At 58.3% G+C, this 21,468-nt stretch overlaps 3 protein-coding genes across 18 annotated transcripts in view; 1 reads left to right on the top strand and 2 right to left on the bottom strand.

Annotated features, from left to right (window-relative positions):
• Positions 1 to 813: 813 nt before the first annotated feature.
• On the bottom strand, positions 814 to 4,585 carry NOC4L (nucleolar complex associated 4 homolog). 2 transcript variants are annotated; one of them, XM_056115547.1, is made up of 15 exons: positions 4,449 to 4,585; positions 4,243 to 4,363; positions 3,716 to 3,822; positions 3,517 to 3,624; positions 3,278 to 3,427; positions 3,099 to 3,198; positions 2,986 to 3,020; positions 2,764 to 2,814; positions 2,573 to 2,684; positions 2,438 to 2,498; positions 2,217 to 2,327; positions 1,973 to 2,133; positions 1,822 to 1,904; positions 1,632 to 1,745; positions 814 to 1,551 (listed from the first exon to the last, which is right to left on the bottom strand). In XM_056115547.1, the coding sequence occupies exons 1-15, from the start codon at positions 4,563 to 4,565 to the stop codon at positions 1,435 to 1,437; spliced, it is 1,548 nt and encodes a 515-aa protein (XP_055971522.1). In that variant the 5' UTR covers positions 4,566 to 4,585; the 3' UTR covers positions 814 to 1,434. The 2 variants fall into 2 exon arrangements, with proteins under 2 accessions (XP_055971522.1, XP_055971523.1); XM_056115548.1 differs by lacking the exons at positions 2,986 to 3,020; positions 3,099 to 3,198.
• Positions 4,586 to 4,704: 119 nt separating this feature from the next.
• On the top strand, positions 4,705 to 9,638 carry DDX51 (DEAD-box helicase 51). Its single transcript, XM_056115542.1, has 14 exons — positions 4,705 to 5,066; positions 5,280 to 5,430; positions 5,535 to 5,680; positions 5,788 to 5,859; positions 5,939 to 6,045; positions 6,122 to 6,230; positions 6,326 to 6,471; positions 6,549 to 6,741; positions 6,814 to 6,929; positions 7,029 to 7,145; positions 7,222 to 7,323; positions 7,397 to 7,460; positions 7,534 to 7,668; positions 7,747 to 9,638. Exons 1-14 carry the CDS (start codon positions 4,722 to 4,724, stop codon positions 7,771 to 7,773), a joined length of 1,830 nt encoding a protein of 609 aa, XP_055971517.1. The 5' UTR covers positions 4,705 to 4,721; the 3' UTR covers positions 7,774 to 9,638.
• Positions 9,639 to 9,999: 361 nt separating this feature from the next.
• The window catches only part of EP400 (E1A binding protein p400), an 81,249-nt gene continuing 69,780 nt past the window's right edge, over positions 10,000 to 21,468 (bottom strand). For 12 of the 15 annotated variants that reach the window (XM_056115509.1, XM_056115506.1, XM_056115505.1 and 9 more), the window contains 8 exons: positions 21,215 to 21,422; positions 20,880 to 21,103; positions 18,641 to 18,859; positions 17,279 to 17,474; positions 16,832 to 16,956; positions 16,006 to 16,152; positions 12,845 to 12,922; positions 10,000 to 12,125 (listed from right to left, as the gene is read on the bottom strand). In XM_056115509.1, coding sequence (XP_055971484.1) covers positions 11,853 to 12,125; positions 12,845 to 12,922; positions 16,006 to 16,152; positions 16,832 to 16,956; positions 17,279 to 17,474; positions 18,641 to 18,859; positions 20,880 to 21,103; positions 21,215 to 21,422 — 1,470 coding nt within the window. In that variant the 3' untranslated portion in view covers positions 10,000 to 11,852. The remainder of the gene's footprint in view (positions 12,126 to 12,844; positions 12,923 to 16,005; positions 16,153 to 16,831; positions 16,957 to 17,278; positions 17,475 to 18,640; positions 18,860 to 20,879; positions 21,104 to 21,214; positions 21,423 to 21,468) is intronic. The other 3 variants (XM_056115501.1, XM_056115511.1, XM_056115508.1) reach the window with 3 other exon arrangements.

The raw sequence follows: 21,468 nt of genomic DNA on the forward strand, positions 1-21,468 counted from the left end.
AACAGAGGCTAGAAAAGGGACTGGAGAACTCGGCCCCTGGGAGCGGCTGCTCCACAGGCCAGCCTGCCCTTGTCTTCCTCCTCTCACACAGGTCAGCAAAGTGATCCAGCCCCATGCCTGTTTTTATAAATAAAGTTTTATTGGCACAGGCCACACACACAGCCTGTTCCAGTCCTGGAACCCCAGGATTGTGAGGAGGGCCTGCAGAACAGAATTTGCTGGCAGCCATGTGCCAGGCAGCGGGGGTCTAGGTTCTATGGAGAAAGTGGGTCTCCTAGGCTGGGTGGCTGCACATCTTGGTCTCTGAGCAGCACAATAGGGCTGCAAACAATCAGGGCAGGGGCTCTGCCTGGCCAGATGCCTGGGACCCCACTCAGGAAGGCTCTGCTTCTTAGCAGTCAGGGCAATGGCCCAGCCTCCAAAGCTAAGAGCAGTGCTGCCCCCCTGTGGCAGTGGGGGCCAGGAGCCATGCTGAGGTGCATCCTGCCCCTCCCAGAGAGAAGCCCGGAGTTTGCCCTTCTCTGCCTGGCCCCTCCCGCTTCCCAGTACCACCCCTACCCCAGCTTCTGCAGCTCCTCCCAACCCATGTCTGGTTCATAGAGAATTACGTGGGGTAGCCCATCAGGACTGCTCCACCAGGATAAGGGAATCTCAAACCAGTGGCTGGCTGGGACCGATCGTGCAGAGGGGACCTGGGTTTGATCCCCAGCATTCCACGTGGTCTCCTAACCCCACCAGGTAGAATCACTGAGCATAGCTGGGTGTGGCTTCAGAACAAAACTCCACCCCCCAACATTCTGAACTTAAAATAGGTATATGCAAATAGAATTTAATAAAGATCCATGGCTGGCCCTGATTAACTATGAGCAGACACTGCAAGTCACTTGAAATGGCTCTTTGCAGTTGGAGCATGAGCTCTGGGCTTCCTCCCTCCTCACTACTTGGGACAGAGCTACAGAACAGGTGCCAGTTGTCTTACAAAAACACTCATGCCGGGGGCTGGAGGGATAGCACAGCAGAGAGGGTGTTTGCCTGGCACGTGCCCTACTCAGGTTCGATCCCCAGCATCCCATATGGTCTTCTGAGCTCCACCAGGAGTAATTTCTGAGTGAAGAGCCAGGACTAACCCCAGGGCATTGCTGGGTGACCCCAAAAGACAAAAAACCAAATCCCAAAATGCTCATGGTAGGGCCCATGATGGACATCACTGCCCCGAACCCGGGTTCCTCAGAGCTGGCCACCCAGCCATGCTGAAGTGGACTTGAGGGTGTGGGCTAAGTATCTTGGAGGGGACCATTCAGTCGTGTGACCAGGTGGTCTGTCCCCTGCAGCCCATGACCACCCAGGAAGGCTCCTCGTGCTGTGCCCCAGCCCACCAGGAGGCCCTGGTGGAGGTCGGAGCTCAGTTTGGTGTCTGGGGGCTGGGGTGCAGCATCAGCCCAGCGTGAAGACCTGGGCACAGAGCTGGTCATGGCGGCCCAGCAGACCCTGGGGTGGGAGAAACTCCAACGGCACCGATTCGGGTGTCTTCTTCAGATCCCGCTCGAAGATCTGTGGGGACAGGAGGACAGAGCTGTCCCCACCGGCTTGCGCGCCCCCACCCCGCAGATGCCGCACTGTCTCCGCCTTACCTCAAAGGCACTGAGCTCCAGAAGCGGCGCGATGCTAACCTCGGGCACAGATAGGGCGTGGTTGATGACGCTGGCGGCTGTGGCCACCTCGGGGTGATAGTGCTGCTGCAGCGTCTAGGGGAGGATGGGGTCAGCAACGCCCCACAACGCCTCGCGGCAGACCAGGGCACCGGGGAGCCACCGTGCCCACCTGCAGCTCCCACAGGGAGCTCTCCAGGGCTCGGCTCCTGGCTGGGTCCTCCTCTTGGGGGTCGTAGGGGTCAGCGTCCAGCTCTAGGAGAGACCAACCGTCTGCCACCTGCTCGTGCCTGCCCTGGGAGGCCTCCGTGACGCAGACTCACCAGGGCCTCGAGGGCGGTGCACCAGGACACGGCAGGCCGGGTGCCGACGCAGCAGGTTGCAGATGAAGGGCAGCACCATGAGCAGGGCTTCCGGGGGCGCCGTCAGGGACAGGCGGGCTAGCCGCTTGGCGAAGGCCGCCACCAGGTAGGCAGGCAGGTGTCTGGGCGGGGGAGGGCAGTGAGGGGCCGTGTTCGGCAGAGTGGGCTCTGCTGAGGGGCGTGGAGAGGCTGGGGGGAGACTCACGAAGAAGACAGGAAGAGGTCCGCCAGGTGGAAGAAGCGGGCACGGTACTTGACATGGAAGATGGACGGGTCCAGGAGGCCATAGAGCTTCCGGTAGAAGTCAGGGTACTCCCTAGGGGTCCGGAGGGCAGGGCCTGAGTCCCCTCCCGACCCCTTCTCAGGCTCAGTCTCCTCAGGCTGAGCGGGTGAAACAGGCAGCGGAGGGGCCCAGGGAACACTCACAGGTTGTGCTTGTGGATCAGGATGAAAAGGCCGTTTAAGGCCAAGAGGCTGATGGCACCTCCTGCGGGGAAAGCGCCAGGTGAGCCCAACACCCCTGGGAGAGTGCCCCGCCCCCGCCTGGGAGGTCCCACCCACCGGCATCATAGGCGCGGCTGAGAAAGTCGATCATGAGGCTGGGCTGGGCCAGGCTGGGCAGGATGGCGTCATGCATGATCACCAGCACCTTCTTGCAGAGGCTCAGGGGCAGCTGGAGACAGGAGCACGTCAGGGGCAGCCAGGCCCCCGCCCCCACCAGCACGGGGCAGCCCCCACTGTCCCAGCTCTACCTTGTGCTTGAGGAAGCTGAGCCACATATGCTGAAAGACTTTCCGGTGCTCCTGAGGGAAGAACGTGGCTGCACAGGTGCCCAGGGGGGTAGGGGCGGGGCTGCAGGGGTGCCCATGGGAGGAGGGGCGGGGCTGCAGGGGCGCCCAGGCCAGGCTCAGGGAGCTGCATTCCCTGCAGAGCCCTTTCTTGTGTCTCCCAGGATGTCAGCCGCCCAGTCTCACCTTCAAGTGAGCGACCTTCCACTTGTCTGATATCTCTGATAAAAGAAGTTGAAGGAAACATGTCACCTGGTGCTCTCATGCCCCTGCCCTTGGTGTCCCCGCCTGGCACTCACCAGCGTGTGGCACGTAGAAGCTGACGTTAGTGCCCTCCTGGCGTGGCAGGCTCACAGCAGACAGCAGTGAGAAGACGTTGTTCCAGAAGGCGAGCGGCACCTACCAGAGCCCAGCTGAGCCCCAGTGCCCCGGCCACATCCCCTACCCTGACCCATGAGGGGCTAGGATCCCCCCTCACCTCAGGGTGACCATCGGTGGCCCTGGCCACTGCCTCTGTGGCTGCCTGCATGGTATGGTAGCGGATGTCGTCGTGTTCCAGGTAGGAGCGGAAATGCGACAGCAGCAGTGTGCGGTCCTCCTCGGGGGACAGCAGACCCTGCACCACCAACTGGGCACAGGGAGGGATGAGGCACCCGCTGAGCCAGAGTCGGCCACGGCAGAGGCACCACCGCCAGGGGTCCCCTAGCACCAGCTCACCTTCAGCAGTTCCCGTGGGAACAGGTAGTTGCCTTCCCACTTGGGCTTCTCCAGCGGGTGGGCACCTTCCAGCCTCACAAACTTCATGAGCGAAGCGAGGGCCGATTCCTGGAGTGGGCCAGATGCAGCCATGTCCCCCTGCCCGGCAGCTCCGAGCCCGTCCCTACCGGCCGAAGGCGAGCAGTACTCCCACACTCACCTTGACCTCGAAGGCGGGGTGGGCCAACAGCTCGCCCAGGCGGGTGCAACAGCTCTGATAGCGGTGTCTCATCCACACCTTGTACTTCCGGGTGGCCCCCTGGGAGCCTGCGAGGGGGGTGGTGACTCCACAGCCCACTCCGCCTCCCCACGCTAGCAGGAAACGGGGTGTGGAGAAAGGCAGGTGCCAGCCACCCAGACCTGAGCTCATCCCGAATGGGGCTATTTCCCCACAACGGGAAACCGCTCCTGCTCCTCGCTTCTCCCGGGGACTAAGCGAAGCCCCCGAGTCGGGGCAACGAGGCTGGGGAAAGTCAGGCCGGGGAGGGCGGGGGACGCGGCTCCCGGGCGTGCCCTGCCGCAGGCTCGGTCCGCGCTGGGACACAGGCCCCGCGGAGCCGCTGCAGTGCGGCCCAGGGCTCCTTCCCACCCGGGTGCTCGCCGGACCCAGCTCGTCCCCATCCCCAACCCTGGGACGCGGCTAGGGGTTCGCTGCAGATCCCGCCCCTCGCCGCGCGGGAGGCTCACCTGCCAAGACCATCTCCTCGGGGGGCAGCGGGCCCACGAACAGCTCCCCGCGCTGCAGCAGGGCCCCGAAGAGGCGGCTGCACGCGCGCACCGCGTCCTGGACCTCCGCCGGGTGCTCGGACTGCGGGACAGGCCGGGCGGGAGCTCGCGGGGGCCCCGGGACCCCACGCGAGTCCCCCCCCGCCTCCAGACCCCGCCGCGCCCACCTGCAGCACAGCCAGGATATCAAACACGGCGTTGGCCTCGCCGCGGCTCGCCAGCACCGCCTCCACCCGTCGGCCCAGCGCTTCGCGCGCGCCCCCGGGGCTCGGAGCCGGCTCCATCCCGCAGGCCACGCGGAGAAGCCGCCCGCCGCCGCCCAGCGCGCCGCTGACGTCACCGCCCGCGCCGAGAAGCCGCCGCCGCCCGGCGCGCCGCTGACGTCACGGACGCGCCTTTCGTCATCGGCGTGCGCCAGCCGAAGAGTGTCAGCTGGCGGCATGGCGCTCTTTCACGTGGCGCGGTACCCAGGCCCCGAGGGCGCCGGGGCGGAGGCGGGGACCGAGGCGGGCGCGGCGGCGCGGGCCCGCGCGCTGCTGGAGCGGCTGCAGTGCCGGGCTCGGGAGCGGCAGCAGGAGCGGCGACAGGAGCCCGCGCAGAGCTCGGAGCCCGTGGGGCGGCGGCGGCGGCGGCGGCCACGTCGGTCGCGGGGGGGCGCGGGCGGCGGGACCCCGGGGAGCCCGCCGCCGCCGCCCAGCGAGCGGCAGGAGGAGGACGGCGGGGCCGCACCGCCCCCCGCTCTCGGTCCGCTGCTCGGGGGCCGCCCGAGGACCAAGACTCCCAAGGTGAGGGTTGGCGGCCCCCAGGCCGTGGGCGCCTGCCCGGCCCTCCGCTGTGGCGTCTGAGCCGGACCCAAACTGGCTGCTGGCGCGGGCACCCCTGAGATGTGCAGGGGTCTTAGGGGGCTCAGCGGGCAGCGAGCCGGAGTCGACCCGGGTTGTGGGGGCGGGTCCGGATTTGCCCGGCCCCTGGACGCTCACGCGGCTGTTCCCGGGCAGGTGCAGCCGTTCCTGCCGGCGTGGCTGGCAGAGCCCAGGTGCGTGGGGAAGAACGTCACGGAGCATCTAGTGCCTCTGGAGGCCCTTCCTGAGGTCCATCCCGAGCTGCAGCGGAAGCTTCGTGCGCACGGCATCTCGGCCTACTTCCCAGGTGCCCGCCACGGACAGGCAGGCTGGGTGCGGGTTCCCGACCCCCTGCAGTCTAGGCAGCCTTGTTGGCCTTGCCATTGGGTCGTTCTCGCCCTTTCCCTGCAGTTCAGGCAGCCGTGATCCCCGCCCTTCTGCACAGCGCGGCCAACGGTTTTCTGGTGGGCAGAGGCGGTTTCCAGCCCAGCGACCTGTGTGTGTCGGCGCCCACGGGCAGCGGGAAGACGCTGGCGTTTGTCATTCCGGTGGTGCAGGTGTGTGTTTTCGTGCCGGCCTTTACCCCCGTCCCCCCGTCCCCCTCCCCCCCCCCTCCCGGTTTGTGGCTGGCCCTTGTCTGACTCACCTGATCCACTCCATGCAGGCGCTACTTAGCCGGGTTATATGTCGGGTTCGGGCCCTGGTGGTGCTACCGACCAAGGAACTGGCACAGCAGGTATGGGCTGCACTGGACTCCGGGGCATGGGGCTGGGGGGTGGGCAGGGGCCGAGCCCTGATGGCTGCCTCTTCTCCAGGTGAGCAAAGTCTTCAAAATCTACACAGATGCCACCCCACTGCGGGTCGCCCTGGTCACTGGCCAGAAGGCGCTGGCCAAGGAGCAGGAGAGCTTGGTCCAGAAAACGTAGGTCCCGCCCCACCCTGGGGGTGGGGAGCAGAGTTGTGGTGTGGAGTCCTGCTGAGTGCATGCTGTTCTACAGGGTGGATGGCTTCCGCTGCCTGGCTGATATTGTGGTGGCCACCCCCGGCCGCCTGGTGGACCACATTGACCAGACCCCAGGTTTCAGCCTTCAGCACCTCCGGTTCCTGGTAGGTGGTCCCATGGGTGTGGGGCTGGGCCTGGGCCTGGGCCTGGGCCTCTGCCTCTCTCCTACAACTGGCCTCCCAACTCCTGGCTTCCCCAGGTCATCGATGAAGCAGACCGGATGATGGACAGTATGCACCAGTCCTGGCTGCCCCGGGTGGTGGCAGCAGCCTTCCCGAGTGGGGGCTCCGAGGACACATTGGGTCTGCTCCAGCGCAGGCAGCCCCAGGCCGTGACTGCCGCCAGGTACAGGCTCCTCCTCTGGCTTCCTCCTCTGCCCCCTCCCCATGCTTCACCCCTAACTGCTCTCCTACCCGTTCCAGCACCTGCCAACCTCATATGCCGCTGCAGAAGCTGCTCTTCTCAGCCACTCTAACCCAGAACCCTGAGAAGCTGCAGCAGCTCGGCCTCTACCAGCCTCGGCTCTTCTCTGCGGGGCTGGCACCCAGTGGTCCCGAAGACCTCGATGTGGATGGGGACTGTGGGGGCAAGTATGCCTTCCCCGCTGGCCTGACGGTGAGGGTACCTCTGGTGTGGGGGGGGGGGGACTGTGGGGGTGTGAACTGATGGCCAACCCCATTCCTCCAGCACCATTATGTACCCTGCAGGCTGCGCACCAAGCCGCTGACCCTGCTGGCCATGCTTCAGGGCCAGAACCTCTCTAGGGTGCTCTGCTTCACGAACTCTCGTGAGAACTCGCACAGGTGAGGGCCCTCCACCAACTCTCATGAGAACTTGCACAGGAAGGGGCGGTCCCCACTCTGGCCCCATCCACTGAGCCTCTTGACCCCTTTGTACTCCAGGCTCTTCCTGCTTGTCCAAGCCTTTGGGGGAGTAACGGTGGCCGAGTTCTCCTCTCGCTATGGGCCCGGCCAGAGGAGAGCCATCCTGAAGCAGTTTGAGCAGGGCAAGATCCAGCTGTAAGTGCAGGGCTGGGGGCAGGACTGAGGGTGGAGGATAGGATCCACAACCCTGGTGTCGACCCCCTGCCCCCAGACTCATCAGCACAGATGCCACGGCTCGAGGTATCGACGTGGAGGGGGTGCAGATGGTGGTCAACTATGACGCCCCTCAGTACCTGCGGACCTATGTGCATCGGTGAGGGGCTAGCCCAGGGGTTGGGGGGGCCCCTGGGAGGAAAGAGGCTCCTGAAGACTCTGTTTGGTTCCAGGGTGGGGAGAACAGCCCGCGCTGGCAGAAAGGGTCAGGCGTTCACACTGCTGCTCCGAGTGCAGGTGAGGTGGGGGTGCTGCTTGGGGAGGGCCCTGGGGCCGCAGCCGAGCTCCCTCCCACCATGGGCTCCTGCAGGAGAGAAGGTTCCTCCGGATGTTGGCTGAGGCTGGAGTGCCTGAGCTGCAGCGGCATGAGACTCCGGACGACGACATGCAGTCCTTGGTCCCACAGTATGAGGCGGCCCTGGTGCAGCTGGAGCAGGCTGTCAAGGTGAGGGCTGCGTGTCCTGGGGCTGGGCCGCTGCCCTTGGGGCCACCTGGAGCTGAGTTTCTCCCCACTCCCCTGCAGGAAGAGCGAGCCCAGAAGGCGGTGTAGGCAGGACTTCGGGGGCCAGCCGAGGGCCCTCTGCATCCTGAAGCCTCCTCCTGCTGTCCTGCCCCCCCAAGCAACGTTGGCTGGTGTCTGAGCAGGCCGTGAGGGACTCGCCAGTGGAAAGGAGCTTGTCCCTAGCTCCGGGCCCCTCAGTCTCTCATTGGGGTGGTCTTTCTAGAAATGAGATGAGTTAAAATTGAACTGGCAACGAGGTGTCCTGCTTTGGCTACTACTTGGGGATAACTTTAAGCTCATCTGTGAAGTCAGCCTCCACACTCCAGAGGGTCTCAGTTCTCTGTCATTTTCCTAGGCTGCACTGCTGTGAGGGGATCTGAGGATGGAAGTGGGAGCAGCCTTGAAGCAGGGCCTGGGCATACCATACTGAATGTGCGTGTCCCTGGAGGTGGTGGAGCAGCGAGCGGGAAGAGGGACTGCTCCCCACCCCAGCAGGCCGTAAACTTGCCACTGCTGTTCTTGGGGTGGCAGAAAGGGGCGCAGTCCCCACACCTGCTAGTAGGGGCAGCAGCGTGGCTATGGTCGCACAGGTGGAGTTGGTGCCAGGAAGCGGAGATGGCAGACACAGGCAAGCAAGCCCTGGGGCAGCGCGTCCCTGGGATCAGGGCGTCCAGGGCAGGTAGCTCCGTGGGGGCACAGCATGATGCTGCAGGAGCAGCCTTGAGGACCTTAAGTGCCAAGACAGTAAGACTACTTTGGCCTTATGAGATGTTTAAACTAGTCTCACGAGGAACAGTGTCCCGGGGCTAGAGGGGCTGTTGGGAATGAGCATGTAGGCTGGCAGGTGGCTTGGGTCACAGCCCTGACACTGGGTGTGATTTCCCCCCCCCCAAAAAAAAAGAAAAAGAGATGTTGGAAGAGCTTTTAAATGGGCTTAGCAGACAACCTAGTTGAATGGGTTAGGGCCAGAGTGCCAAGGGCTGAGCCCTGGTTATGTGCCCCAGCAATCTGTGGGCCCAAGAACAGAGCCAGGAGTAGCCCCAGCTCCACCAGTGTGGCTCCAAGAACAAGCAGGATGCATCTGGTGGGATGGGGCACACCCTGGTTGAAGCAGCTCCAACCGGAAGTACTTAAACCCCATGCTTACCCAGCCTGACTTTTTTTTTGTTTTGCTTTTTGGGTCATACCCGGTGATGCACAGGAGTTACTCCTGGTTCATGCACTCAGGAATTACCCCTGGCGGTTCTCAGGGGACCATATGGGATGCTGGGAATTGAACCTGGGTCGGCCACGTGCAAGGCAAACACCCTACCTGCTGTGCTATTGCTCCAGCCCAGCCTGACATTTTTTAAAAGACACAAAACACTGTCCAGGCAATAGGTTTTTAAAACTTCGCTTGAGGCTGAAGCATATAGGCTTAAAGCGGTTGCCCTGCATCCAGCATGCCCTGGCTTGATCCCCAACACTGCCAGGAATGACTTCTGAGCACTTCCCAGTGTACCCCTAAAACCCAGCAATTAAGCTGACACTGGCATAATTTCAGTAGGAGGAAAAACACGAGTTTCTTCATATACTGCTTGATTAGTGGCCTTTTGGTTTGGGGCCACAACCAGTGATCCCTCATGAGGATTCACAGGTGAGGCATGGGTGACCCTGTAAAGTGCCAGGGATTGACCTGATTGGCTGCATACAAGTGCCTGAAGTGCTGTACTTTTAACTCTAGCCCTGTTCTTTTTTTTTAAATGGAGGAGTATTGCTATTTTTTCAGCCACTTATTAGGCTGATTGAATTGAACTCTTACAAGTCTTCTGTAGCACGTTTCTTTTACATGCTCAGCTTCTTTGGGTGGCTCACCTGGGTAACTTGAAATACACAGTATTTGCAACATTTCAATAAAAGTAAATCTAATCATCTTAGTGGCTGTGGTGAAAACAATTGGCATTGCTTGCTTGTGTGTGTGTGTGGCCAAGGGCCCCAGGAGGCCCTGTTTTGCTGGGGTGTGTGTGTGTGTGTGTGTGTGTGTGCATGCACAGCTTTTGTGCTATGTAAATTGCCTCTGAAACCCATAGGTCTGATGTAGCCACTATAGTGTTGGCTGCTTGGTCACTGGGGAAGCTTGTATGCTCAGGAGAACTTGCTCAGGTCCACCTGGCCTCCTAACAGAAACTGAAATGCATTGCCCTCTAGTTCCTTGCAGGTCCGGGGAATGAACCTGTTTTCCACACCGACATCCCCTTTTGTTTCTTCACACAAAATAAGTACAACCAATACCCATAACTTGAACGCTAATTTTTATGGAAGACAGAATCAGCGATTCTACAAAAAGGTTGTTTTATTACACCTTTTGGCTGGTAGGCTATCAGTGCGCTTCAAAACTTTACTATTCAAGTACAAATGAATGATTGTTTACAAAGTATTTACAATTTAGTCTGGTTCCTCTATACTTTAAAACACAACAGCTGCTTACAACAAGAAAACAAAAACACTAAAGTGGGGGAAGAGGTGTGGCAACCTGGCTGCTTGAGAACATGCCTCTCAGTCGTGCAGTCCACTTCATAGTGGCCAGGCCAAGTCAGACTGTAGAATGTCACCTTTATGATGCTCTCAACCTGCCTTTCATCCTGACAAACCACCGGAGCTGCACAGGAGGTACAGTGACCACAAACTTAGACATGGCAGGAGGAGGGTGTGGATGGAGAGGGCTCTGCTGAGGACATGTCACCAAGAACGACACAGGAAATCCTTCCTCTTCTGTGTTTCAACAGGGACTAAGCAGCATGGCTGAGACAAGGTTCTTTCGTGGGCAGGAGCTGTGTGCTAAGATCCAGATGCCCAGTTCTGCTCCCTGGAAGCACCAGGGATGTTTCTAAAGTGCGTCCAGCCCCACAGGGTCATGGGCCTTGTCTTGCACGCCTTTAAGGTGTTCTCAAAGACACGTTCAGAAGGGCCATGGGATAGCTCTGGGGTCCTGACACAGGTCTTGTGTGAATCCTGACCCTGCACAGGCCTCCCAAGCAATGCTAATATGTCCATCTTCAAGCCCTCATACTAGCTTTTTCTCCAGATTCCTCACCAGCAGGACAGCAGTAAACTCCCTTTTGGTAGCTTTCCTCCTGCAAACTGTGGGGAAGGAGGTGCTCCTTTCTGCCAGGTGATGGTCCAAGGTACCAGGGGATAACTTTCGAGTCCACTGTAGCAACGTCAATCTGAACAACAGGAGCAGACAGAGCTTCCTCCCCTGACGGTACCCAAGTTTATTCCTAGACCGGTTCCAAACACATGCGTTTTGGCTTGATCAAGGCCACAAGAAGCCAGATGCACAGCTGTGCTGGTACTGGTCTGTGCCTGTTTCTGCTAGTACTACCTGGGAGGGTGGCAACACAGCAACTGGCAGGAAACAGCATGTCAGCTCAGCACTGCTCTCTGTGCCCTCATCGTGCACTGGGCAGAAACACAAGTGGCCCCAAACCAGCCTGAACCAGCAGCCCCAGGCAGGGAAGCTAGCGAGGATCTGGGAGGCTGAATGTTTTGTGGCGCCTGTGCTGCTGCAGCTCTCTGTGCTTGGTGCGATGCTGGGGCCTCGCGTGGGAGCTCCCAAGGTGTCCTGGGCCCCAGCTACTCTTTGGAATGAAAAAAATCAGTTTCCCCTCAACATAAGCTGGGAACAGGAGGTTCATTGGGTGTCACTAAAATTTCATTTAAGAGTTGAGATAAATGACGTTGCAGGCAGGCAAGGAAAGCCACGGTGGTTTTCCCACTGGAGTGATTTCCTGGAAGAAGTCCTCCCTCCGGGACAGGGTGCTCCCCAGTGATGAGGTAGGGCCCACAGAGCAGCTGCTGCCAGGTACCCAGCGCCAGCTGTCTGGGTCAGGGCCCTTCCAGGGTCTGCAGCAGTGACACAGGCCATCTTAAGTGGCTTTCACGAGGCCACACTGCTGCTTTGGAAAGGTCGCGGGGTGGGAGCGCTGCCAGCATGGAGACGGTGTTCACAGGGCAGCTGTTCCCCCGTGGAGGTGCTTTGAAAGGAGATGGCTCTCAGTCCCAGGCACCCCACAACTCTCCCACGTCGTGGCCCCTCATGCTGACCAGCTGCTGGACGGCACAAGGGCCCCAGCATGCTGCACTGCCTATGGGCACGGAGGCTTGGTGGGGGTCTTGAGTCTGACAGCGGGCACTCTCATCTGCAACTTAGGCTGCTGGCTGGGGCTGTCGGAGGGGGCTGGCACTGGTGTGGGGGCAGGGACCCCAGGGCTTTGGAGCTGGGCTGCTGCTGTTGTGACAACTTGCTGCTGCATGAGCTTCTGCTGGACCACCTGTGCAGTGGCCGTCACCGCGGGGATCACCTGTACCTGCTGGCCGGCTGCTGTCGCCTGCGTGAGTGTCACAGTCTGCGGGGAAGCCTGAACCCAGAGAGTCAGAGAACAGCCATCACTGAGAGAAGTGGCGTGGCCGCTCAGATGTGAGGGCTACAGGGAGGGCCTGTCGGCACAAAGGCTTCTGTGGGCTGAGAAACCTCTTGGCCTCCACTCTAGCTGGGAATGGGCTCTAGGGACAAAGCCTGTGTGACATAGCAGGGACTGGTGGGGCTATTACCGGATACGTTCTGGTTCCTTGAAATCCACCTGCTTTGAACTGAGTAAAAGTTTTATGGGGCCAGGGTGAAAGCCTTGTGGTAGGGCACAAATCTTGCCTGGGTGAGGTCCCAGGTCCAGGCAGTGCCACAAAGACAAAGCATGTTCTAGGCCACTTGGGTGTCTCTGCAGGGCGGGCAACAATAGCGCCCCCCCACCCCCAGCCTGCTTCCTGCCTTCCCCCGTTTCCCACAGGTAGCAGCTCCCTCCCCTCCCCTCTTCAGAGTCCCTGAAACTAAGGGGACTTGGCAGATAAATTGGAGCCTTCAGCTGCCTGCCCAGAAACACACATAGCCAGGCTCCTGCAGGGCAGGCGCCAGAGTCAGGACACTTTTACCCCAGCTCTACTAGGCTACAGACAACAGGTATGTCCCAAGGGGGGCTTGTAAGAGTCGGGTTCCACCTCCTTGGGCGCCCACCCAGGACTCGTTTAGCAAGAGCCCTGCAGTTGACTGCAAAGCCAGGCACTGTGCCACCCCGCGCCCTACCTGCTGTGAGGCAGAGGCCACCTGTTGGATGCTGGCCACAGGGCTCGGCTGCTGGACAACCTGAGGGAGCTTTGCAACCTTTGACAAAACAAAAGCCAAAATGCAAAGTCAAACGTGTGCTCAGAAGCAGACCATTCAATTAACAAAGGTCAGATTGGGGTCAAAGAGGACAGTGGGGAGGGTGCTTACCTGGCATGCAGCTAACCCTGGTTCGATCCCTGAGCTCAGAGTCAGGAGTAAGCTCTGAGCATTGCCAGATGAAAAACAAATGAAAACAAAAAACCAAACCCAACAAAGAACTGATGACACTTGAGAGCGGTCTCAAAGTAGGTGCTATAGTACTCTGCCAGAACCAGAACCGGGTCCACTTTCAGTACCACGGACAGCTCCGGGGCCAGGAAGGGCATGCTTGTCTTCCTTCTATTTCAAATGCTTGGTCATTTTTTTAGTTTTAAAACTCTTTGTTTTGGGGCCACACTCAGTGGTGCTTAGGGCTTTCTCCTGGTTTCCACTCTTGGTGGGGCTCTAGGAACCATTGGGGTGCTGGGGATGGAACGTGGGTGGGCCAAGAGCAAGTCAAGAGCCCTCCCTCTTGTACTGTCACTCTTGCCCTGATGGGTTCCCTTTAAACAAAGGGTCGTTTGAGTGAATCCGCAGAAAACCCAGGTATGTGGGAGTTTGTGACTGAAAACTCTGGGTTCAACGGACCCAGGAACAAGTATCCTCTGTTTCCTCCCTTCCCCCCCCATTTCTAGCAACTTTGCAGTCACACCCATAAGCCACCTCTGGCTGGCGCCAGATAATTTCATCATCAGCCATGATCCAGTATCACTGTCCTCTCCTGGATAGGAGCATAACACCACACACGCCATTACCATGCCACTGGACCTGGTGCCAGGCTGTTTCATTCAGGGCTCCCCGGATTGGGGTGGTGAGGCCCTGCCCCGACCCAAGAGACCCAGCCCCGGAGGACAAAAACCTCAAGAACTCAACCGTCACCATGTTCACGGCTGCTCTCCACATGCTGGGCAACAACTTATGCCTCACACTACCCATACTCCAAGAGTACCACACCACATTTGATGGGGTTTAAAGTAGGAGGCAACCAATCTTAGAGGGAAATATATTTTATACACATACATACATAAATATATATGTGTGTGTGTGTAGCACTGCACTGTAGCACTGTCCTCCCGTTGTTTATTGATTTGCTTAAGCGGCCACCAGTAACGTCTCACAAGAAATTGTGAGACTTGTTGTTACTGTTTTTGGCATATTGAATACTTCACGAGGAGCTTGCCGGGCTCTCTGAGAGGGGCTGGAGCAATTTTGAACTACTTTATAAATTTTTTTTTTTTTTAAAAAAGGGCCTCTGAGCTCATACACAAGAATCATGTGCATGCACGGTACTGTTGCCTGGATGCTCAACAGCACAGCCCCTTCTGCCCTCAATGCATTTGCAAAGGTCTCCAAGTACAGGCTCTTCCTGGCTCTGGGCACCAGCGGTTACTGAAGACAATCATGAATAATCTCGGGACTGGCAATAAAAGGCGTTTAGGAGGACAGAGTCTGCCTGGTTGGAAATGTCTTAGCTGCCTCCAAGGGCAGGACTCAGCTCAGCACAGTTTAAAACTGCCAGGAATCCAGAGGGCATCATCAAAAGTGTGTGGTGTGGGAGATCGGCAGCAGTTGCCAGAGAACACAGTCCGACAGAAAGCATTAGAGGGGCTGGAGAGACTTGGAGAAGGGAGGCCTGGCAGAAGGGACAGGAAAAGGAGTGACCCTGACTCACTTCCTATATGGATGAAAGAAGTAAGGACCACATGGCATGTGAGCCAAGCCAAGTCAGCATGCAGCAGGAGAGACAGAGAAACTATTTCCAAGCAAGTGGCACCAAGAGCTGAGGGCAGCCGAGAGACAAGAGTTCTGTGACTGGCTGCTGAGGAAGGAGCTAACTCCACACCAGAGCACAACAATGAAACGAGGGTGTATGCGAACCCTATGGGAAACTCCAAGGACATCCACCCAGCAGAAGAGACTTTCCACAAAGACCAGGCCGGACAGAGTGAAGGCCAAGGAGGCCAGTCCCAAGGGATGGTAGGGGCCTGCCCGCAGGAAGGTGAAAGAAGGTGCCACCTCGCTGTGCACAGGTGACAGATATGTCCCCAAGAAGCAGCCCCACCTAATCCAGGGTGGCCAAAGGGAAGTCACAGATCCAAGCAAGAATTTAAAGCCCACAATCATACCTCCTGGCAGCATGCATGTGGTTTCCGCGAATGGTGGTTATGAAGGAAATGTGAAAGGCACAGGAGACATGGGGTCAGAGAGCTGAACCCTGCTGCCAACTGTTCTGGTGCTGGTGACTTTAACCAAAGCGCAGCAGTTAAGATTACAGGCCCACAGACGAAGCGGACTCAAATGAGCACAGAGTGCAGACAAACGAAGAGCCGTTGTTCTACCACAAAAGTACATCTGCTGCGCCAGCAGATGCACAGTCCTGAGGCCCGAGTCCTTTGTCACCAGAACGCCTAGGTTTGCCGTTTATACTGTGGCCCTAGGGTCTTAACCCAGGCCACCTGCAAGCAAAGAACCTACTGCCAGCCTCAACTCTTTTATTTGTCTTTGGGGGCCCACACCAGGCACTCCTGGTAGGGGACCATGTGGGAAGCCAGGGTTCAAACCTGGGTCAGCTTCATGTAAGCGCCTTTCTCTTGGTCTCAGCTCTCTCTGGCCCTCACTCCTATATTTCTATTTGCAAACACCCAGTCTAGGACTGATCGCTTAGGGTTTAAAGGTGTGGGTGAAATGACCAGCTTTTACTGAATGAAAGGTAAAGAATGCATGCCTGGGAAGAATCTCTTCATTCAGAAGCAACACATGTGGGGAAGCCCCAGCCTAGTGGTCACAAGGCATGGGCAGCATCTGTCAGGCAAGTCCTGCCTGCAAGCTTAGCCCCATGGGCTCCAGAGGATAGAGCAGCAGCAGGACCAAACACTGGTGGCAAAGTCTGGGGAGGTGTGAAGGAGTGGAGGCACCCACCCGTGTGGGGGGCCAGAGAGGGAGCAGGTAGAGAATCCTGAGCAGTGGTGACAGGGATGTGGCATTGTCACTGCCCAATCGGAGTGTGGCCCATGACCCTCAACCACACCCCACCCGCTCACCTGGATCTGGGTTTGCACCTGTGGAGAACTGGCCAGTTTCTGGGCCTGGGAGATGGGTGTGGTGAGAAACTGGGTTTTCAGGGCAGGCTGGGTGGCATACGTAACCTTCTGAGGCTGGCCCTGAGCCGCAATCTGCTGTGCCGTGATCTGAGGGAAAGACACCCTGGTGAGAGGCAGACACAGTCCGGCACCTTCTCAGAGCCAGCAGCACCTCATCTGGGCACCCCAACTTCTCCCAGACAGCCCAGCCCTGGCACGTGGGTCTCTTCCTCTCCCAGCCTGGTGGTGGGGTCCAACTGTGCAAACTGCCCCACAACACCTGCTCTGTGTACTTGTGTGAGTGAGCAAACATATAGACACAGTTCCTCACAGCTGATTTGGAAAACCCAAATCTATGGCATAAGGAACAGCAAGCTGACACAAGTAGTCTGAGCGTTCTCTGGGTTTTCTGGGCCTTTCTCAACTGCGCTTAGGGCTTGCTCCTGGTGGTGTCACGGATGGAACCCGGGTCACAGCCAAAGACACCACATGCCAAGGCCTCACCTCTTGTTCTCCCTCCTGGCCCCTATTTCTGACTCTTTACTACCCCCTCCTCCACTTCTCCCCCACGCCCGCCACCCCGCCGTGTTCTAGGCCCCAGCAGGTCACTTCTGGCTGTGAACACTGGGCCCAGATTTCGCCCAAACCCTGCAGGCTGTGCCTTCAGGAAAGAGCCCGGGAGGCATGCATAGAAGCGTGGCCCCTGGAAGGCTTCTTTCTTCTCCCCTGGCCCTGTCATTCCACTCCTGCCCCCTTTACACTGTCTCTGGATGACTGCGGGCAGCACCTTCTGCTGGACAGTAGTGGGGCCAGGTGCGGCCTGCGGCTGGATGGCCTTCTGCTGCTGCACCGCTTGTTGCTTGAGCTTCAGCAGCTGCTGGACATGCACGGGTTGGGCCACGACGGTCTGACCTGCAGAACACCGAGTGCAGCTGAGTTCTGGACCCGGAGCAGGACAAGGGTCTCCCAGTTCAGGCCAAATTCCCTGCACCCCACCAGCAGCAGAGGGGTTCAGAGAGTCTTCCGCATAAAAAGGGGCAATGCTGTGACCACTATGGCCGACGCATACCCCCCTCTCCGCCACCACCACCACACACACTGACTTCAGAATGTTTCTGGTAACTCCACGGCCCAAATGGGGAGCGGGAGACATGTCAGCTAAAACCTGGCACCCACTTAACAAGGGGATTCCGGCCCTGAGCCAACAGGGCTGCAGGACTCGGCAGACAAGTACCTGTGGCTTTCTGTGGCTGCCCGATGGCCACGCTGATCCCAGCAACATTCATGGGAAGGGTCGTGACACCCGGTGAGGACACTACTGCTGCAGGGACAGACACCACGGGAGGCTTCGCCAAGGCCACCTGGGCGGGCTGGGGCGCCGGGGCTTGCATCTGCCCTTGGGCCTGCAGCTGGGAGGTGGGAAGCCGGGTCTGAGGGCAGAGAGACGGGCGTGTCAGAGCAGCTGTTTTCATGGCTTCTCTCCTCGGGAGGTGCAGCAGCAAGAAACGGGATGCAAATGTTTCTGCCCAGGCTGGCCACCCTGTGTGGCTAGCCCAGGACCCCCACCCCCACCCTGCGTTAGTGCTATCTTGCTGTCATCTTGGGACACCACAAGCCCTGGCAAACCCACCTCCTGCGGCTCAGCACCATGCACCAAAGCTAAGGTGCAGTTTCAACGCCAAGGAAACGGAAAAGTTCACTGTCACAGAAACTTACAAGATCTCAGTAAAATGCGTCCACAGCCTTGAAATACCCATATTTATATGTGCAAACCAGCTCTGCTGCAGCTGAGTCAAGCCTGGCGCACACTGGGAAGACGCGTTAGAGAGCTCTATTCCACCTGGGCTGGGCAGCTCCCAAAGCTCCTAACTAGCTAGGCACGGGAATATTCTGTCTCGGCAGGTCACGGGTGTAGACCACGGGTGCAGACCATGTACATGACCCCCTCCCCGGGCACTTTTCTGGGGGTATCTGGGGGCACACACTCCCAGAGCAGGCCCAAGACACCCCACCCCCCGACACACAGTCCCACTCTCCTGCCTTGTTGGCAATTCTGCTGCAACCACACCTTTATCTGTGGTTCTGCACTACTTCCATCTTCTCCCGAAGACTACGGGGGTGCAGGGCCTGAGTTTCTGGTTCCCCAAATCCCCTGTCAAATGCCAAGCTCTGGTACCTGCCCTGGTGGCAGAATGTGCCGGCCAAGTGGCATCAAGCCCAGTCTAGGGCGTCAGTGTCTGCCTCAGACAGACCTGCCCCACTCTGCTCCCAGCACTTTCTTAGAATCAGCCCTCTGGCTATCAATCTGCCCCCTCCCCCGCCAGTGCCTCTCTGCGTCCCCTATAACCCCCACACCTGCTCACCCTGTCTTCCAACAGAAGTCTCCCTCTCCCCTAGTGCTCAGCCATCTCAGCTTCATAAGCCACGCCCAGGAGGCCTCCCCTGAGCGGTGCCTCCTCCTCTCCCAGGAGCTCGCTAGTGCAGGGGGAAGGAGCATGTCCTCACTGTAGCCCAACTGTGCCACCCTGGGTGCTGACAGTCCCCTGACATGGGACAGACTCTGCCTGGAGAAACAAGTGCATCAGTGGGAACTTACAAGCCGGGCCACCTGGAGGTTGGCCACGGTGGTGCCTGTGAGCAGGGCTCCAGGCCTCGGGGCCGTGACCGTGGTCAGCTGGGGGGTCTGCTGCTGCGGGGGCTGCGGGGGCTGCACCTGCACTTGAGCCGTCGGCGGTGGGGGCCCTGGTGGAGCCTGCGGTGGGGGGGCCTGCTGGGGCAGTTGCAGTTTCTGCTTCTGCATTTTGATCAGATGTTCCTAAAACCCAAATAAAGTAGCTTCTCATCAATAGTGATTACACAGTATTTGACATCAAATAGCTTGGTTTCATTCACTGACCAAAGAAACACTGAATTCCAAGGTTAGCAGTTGCTAATAGAGAGTTTGCAAATCCTCCTCAGGGCCTTTCCAACATTATAAAATTGTTCTTGGTTAAAAGTTAGCACACTGTTGGTGGAAACTGGGGACTGATCAGTAGAGCCACAGAACGCTTCTTGCTTCATTTTGAAATTAAATATACATCGCCCCCAGTGGTTCGGGGCAGAGAGTGGGTGGGCAGCCGGGGCCATTTCTGGTGAATCGCTTTTGGACAGGTGGTACTGGGGATTGAACTTAGGGCCTCAACCACATGAGGCAAGTACACTACCACCCGAGCTATCTACCTGGTCCCCTAATTTCTAGGCTAGCCAAACAGTTAATAGTTAATATAAATCTAGAGTGCTGTACAGCAAATGTTTTTAAAACTTTAAAATCACAGTCTCCTTTGGAAAATTGAAATTACAAGATACACACCAGCTCTCAATTTTCCACTGCAACTGTCTCCAAATGAAGTCTGATTAATAAGCCAGTCTCACATACTTGCCCATGCCCTCATTTCTGTGGCTGTGGCGCTGGGCTGATAGGGTAGGTGAAAGTACCAAGGGTCGCACGGCCAGACCCAGGGACCACATTGGGCAGGGGGGATGGCCAAGGATCTGACTTGAGCCTCATGCAAGCAAGGCCAGCAACTCTACTACTGCAGCAGATCTCTGGGCCAAATGTCACATTGAAAAACCAAAGCATCAAGACAACAAAATAGTTTTTGAAATACTTGAAGAGGCGGGACCAGGCACGCGTCCCTGTCCCTGGGGCACTCAGGCACCAATGCGAGGTCCTGGGTCAATCCCAGCACCACACAAGCAGCATCAGGAACAAAGAAACAAACATGCTGGTTTCTAGAAATCAGCTAAGCCTGACCTTCTTTCCTCTTCCCTCTTTTGAAGTAAAAGAGATTTATTTTTAAATTTGTTTTTAAATGAATTTAAGAGATTTGGAGGATAGCACACAAGAAACCAGGAGGGTGGGGCGGGGCTCCTGAATAGCTGAGAAGCTGAGAAGAGCTCGAGAATGCAGAGCGGGGTGAGGAGGAAGAACAGGAGGAGGCAGACCAACTCGGTCCACTTGGCAAACTCACCTCTGCTGGGCTTAGAACATGGACTTAGCCTTGCCTCTTTCTGGTTCAACCCGGCCTCTGATTCAGCCCCAGCAACAAAACTTTTGCACTAAGAGGAATGTTCTAGATCTGGGTTATTCAGTGTACAGCCACTGAACTCTTGAATGTGGCTGGCATGGGCTGACAGAAGGCTGAGTGACAGGTGAACACCCACAGGTGGCCAGTGGTTAGTCATCAGGAGACATGCTTCTGATTCCTTGTGTCCCAAAGGGAGTGAGGTGTGTGCTGGGCCCTGCAGCTGTGACAGTGAGGAGCACACCCCCAGCCCAACAGCCCTCTCCTCCCTCTGGGACCCAGAAGAGGCCAGAGTGAGCCATTCTGTGAACTTTCTATGGCGACTTTTATGTTTCTCCATATATGGTAGGACAGTTACATCCTTTTGCCAGGCCTGGAGCTCGGGGAAGAGTGCACCTTCACATGTGTGAACGGAGTTCCACCACCACCCAGACGAGCTACATAAAATAAACAGATGTCCAAACGTAACAGCACAGGCAGTGCAGAGCCAAAGACTAGAGCAGCAGAGCCGCCAAGACCAAGGCTGCCTACAACTTCTGAGAAGACATACCAGTGGCCTCGCGGGTTTGGGCCGGGACCCAGTGGCCCCGCTGTTCTTTCTGGTCTCTAAAGTGTGGTATGAAGCGCAAGAAAGTGGGAAGACGGGACCAGAAGCATGATCGGGCTCCCACCCTCACACAGAGAGGGTGGCGGTGATGAGAAGCTGGACGCCAGCTGACACCCCACCCCAACCCCAGATACGTGCAACTGCTTCTCCAGGAAGGTGCTCACCGGGGTCAGCTTGCTGACAGCTTTGATCTGTGCAGGAGATTGGGCCTGGCCCTGGATCTGAGGAACCTGCACCTGTGATGTTTGCTGCTGCTGCTGTTGCTGCTGTTGCTGCTGCTGCTGCTGCTGCTGCTGCTGCTGTTGTTGCTGTTGCTGCTGCTGCTGCTGCCGGAGGAGCTGGAAGTGTGCGGGGGTGATGGTCTTCCCAGGAAGCTGTACCCCTGTGGCTGGAGGGAGCTGTATGTTAGCCCTGCGCTCCTGGGATCCCCCGAAAGCAAGCTGGAGTCCAATCTGGCCTCCAAAGTGGGTGGGGTGGGGGACACCACAGCTGTCCTTACCTTGGGACACCTGAGTCACCAGAGACCGGGTTGGGGTCTGCACGGGAGTCAGGCTGGTGGTGACCACAGCTGAGGCCGTCACAGAGGTGACTGCTCGAACACCCTGAGTTGGTGCCAGGGACACCAGGTCAGGTGTGGGCGTGGCCGAGGAACCAACAGCTCGTGGCTGGGTGTGGACCACCTGGGCAGGTGCAGAGCCTCCGGAGGTCTGGAGGAGAAACAGGAGGCATCAGACACTCAAGTGGAGGGAGGAA

Source organism: Sorex fumeus, unplaced genomic scaffold (genome assembly GCF_029834395.1).
Source record: "Sorex fumeus unplaced genomic scaffold, SorFum_2.1 ptg000029l, whole genome shotgun sequence".
NCBI classification, from domain to species: Eukaryota; Metazoa; Chordata; class Mammalia; order Eulipotyphla; family Soricidae; genus Sorex; species Sorex fumeus.

Excerpts from the sequence above, each read along its gene's own strand:
- NOC4L (XM_056115547.1), bottom strand. The coding sequence starts at position 4,565 with ATGGAGCCGGCTCCGAGCCCCGGGGGCGCGCGCGAAGCGCTGGGCCGA. Across the intron at positions 3,021-3,098 it reads CTTCTACGTGCCACACGCTG|AGATATCAGACAAGTGGAAG; the intron begins GTGAGTGCCAGG and ends TTCTTTTATCAG. Across the intron at positions 2,815-2,985 it reads GGAAGGTCGCTCACTTGAAG|GAGCACCGGAAAGTCTTTCA; the intron begins GTGAGACTGGGC and ends TTCTTCCCTCAG.
- DDX51 (XM_056115542.1), top strand. The coding sequence starts at position 4,722 with ATGGCGCTCTTTCACGTGGCGCGGTACCCAGGCCCCGAGGGCGCCGGG. Across the intron at positions 7,324-7,396 it reads CTGCGGACCTATGTGCATCG|GGTGGGGAGAACAGCCCGCG; the intron begins GTGAGGGGCTAG and ends GTTTGGTTCCAG. Across the intron at positions 7,669-7,746 it reads AGCTGGAGCAGGCTGTCAAG|GAAGAGCGAGCCCAGAAGGC; the intron begins GTGAGGGCTGCG and ends ACTCCCCTGCAG.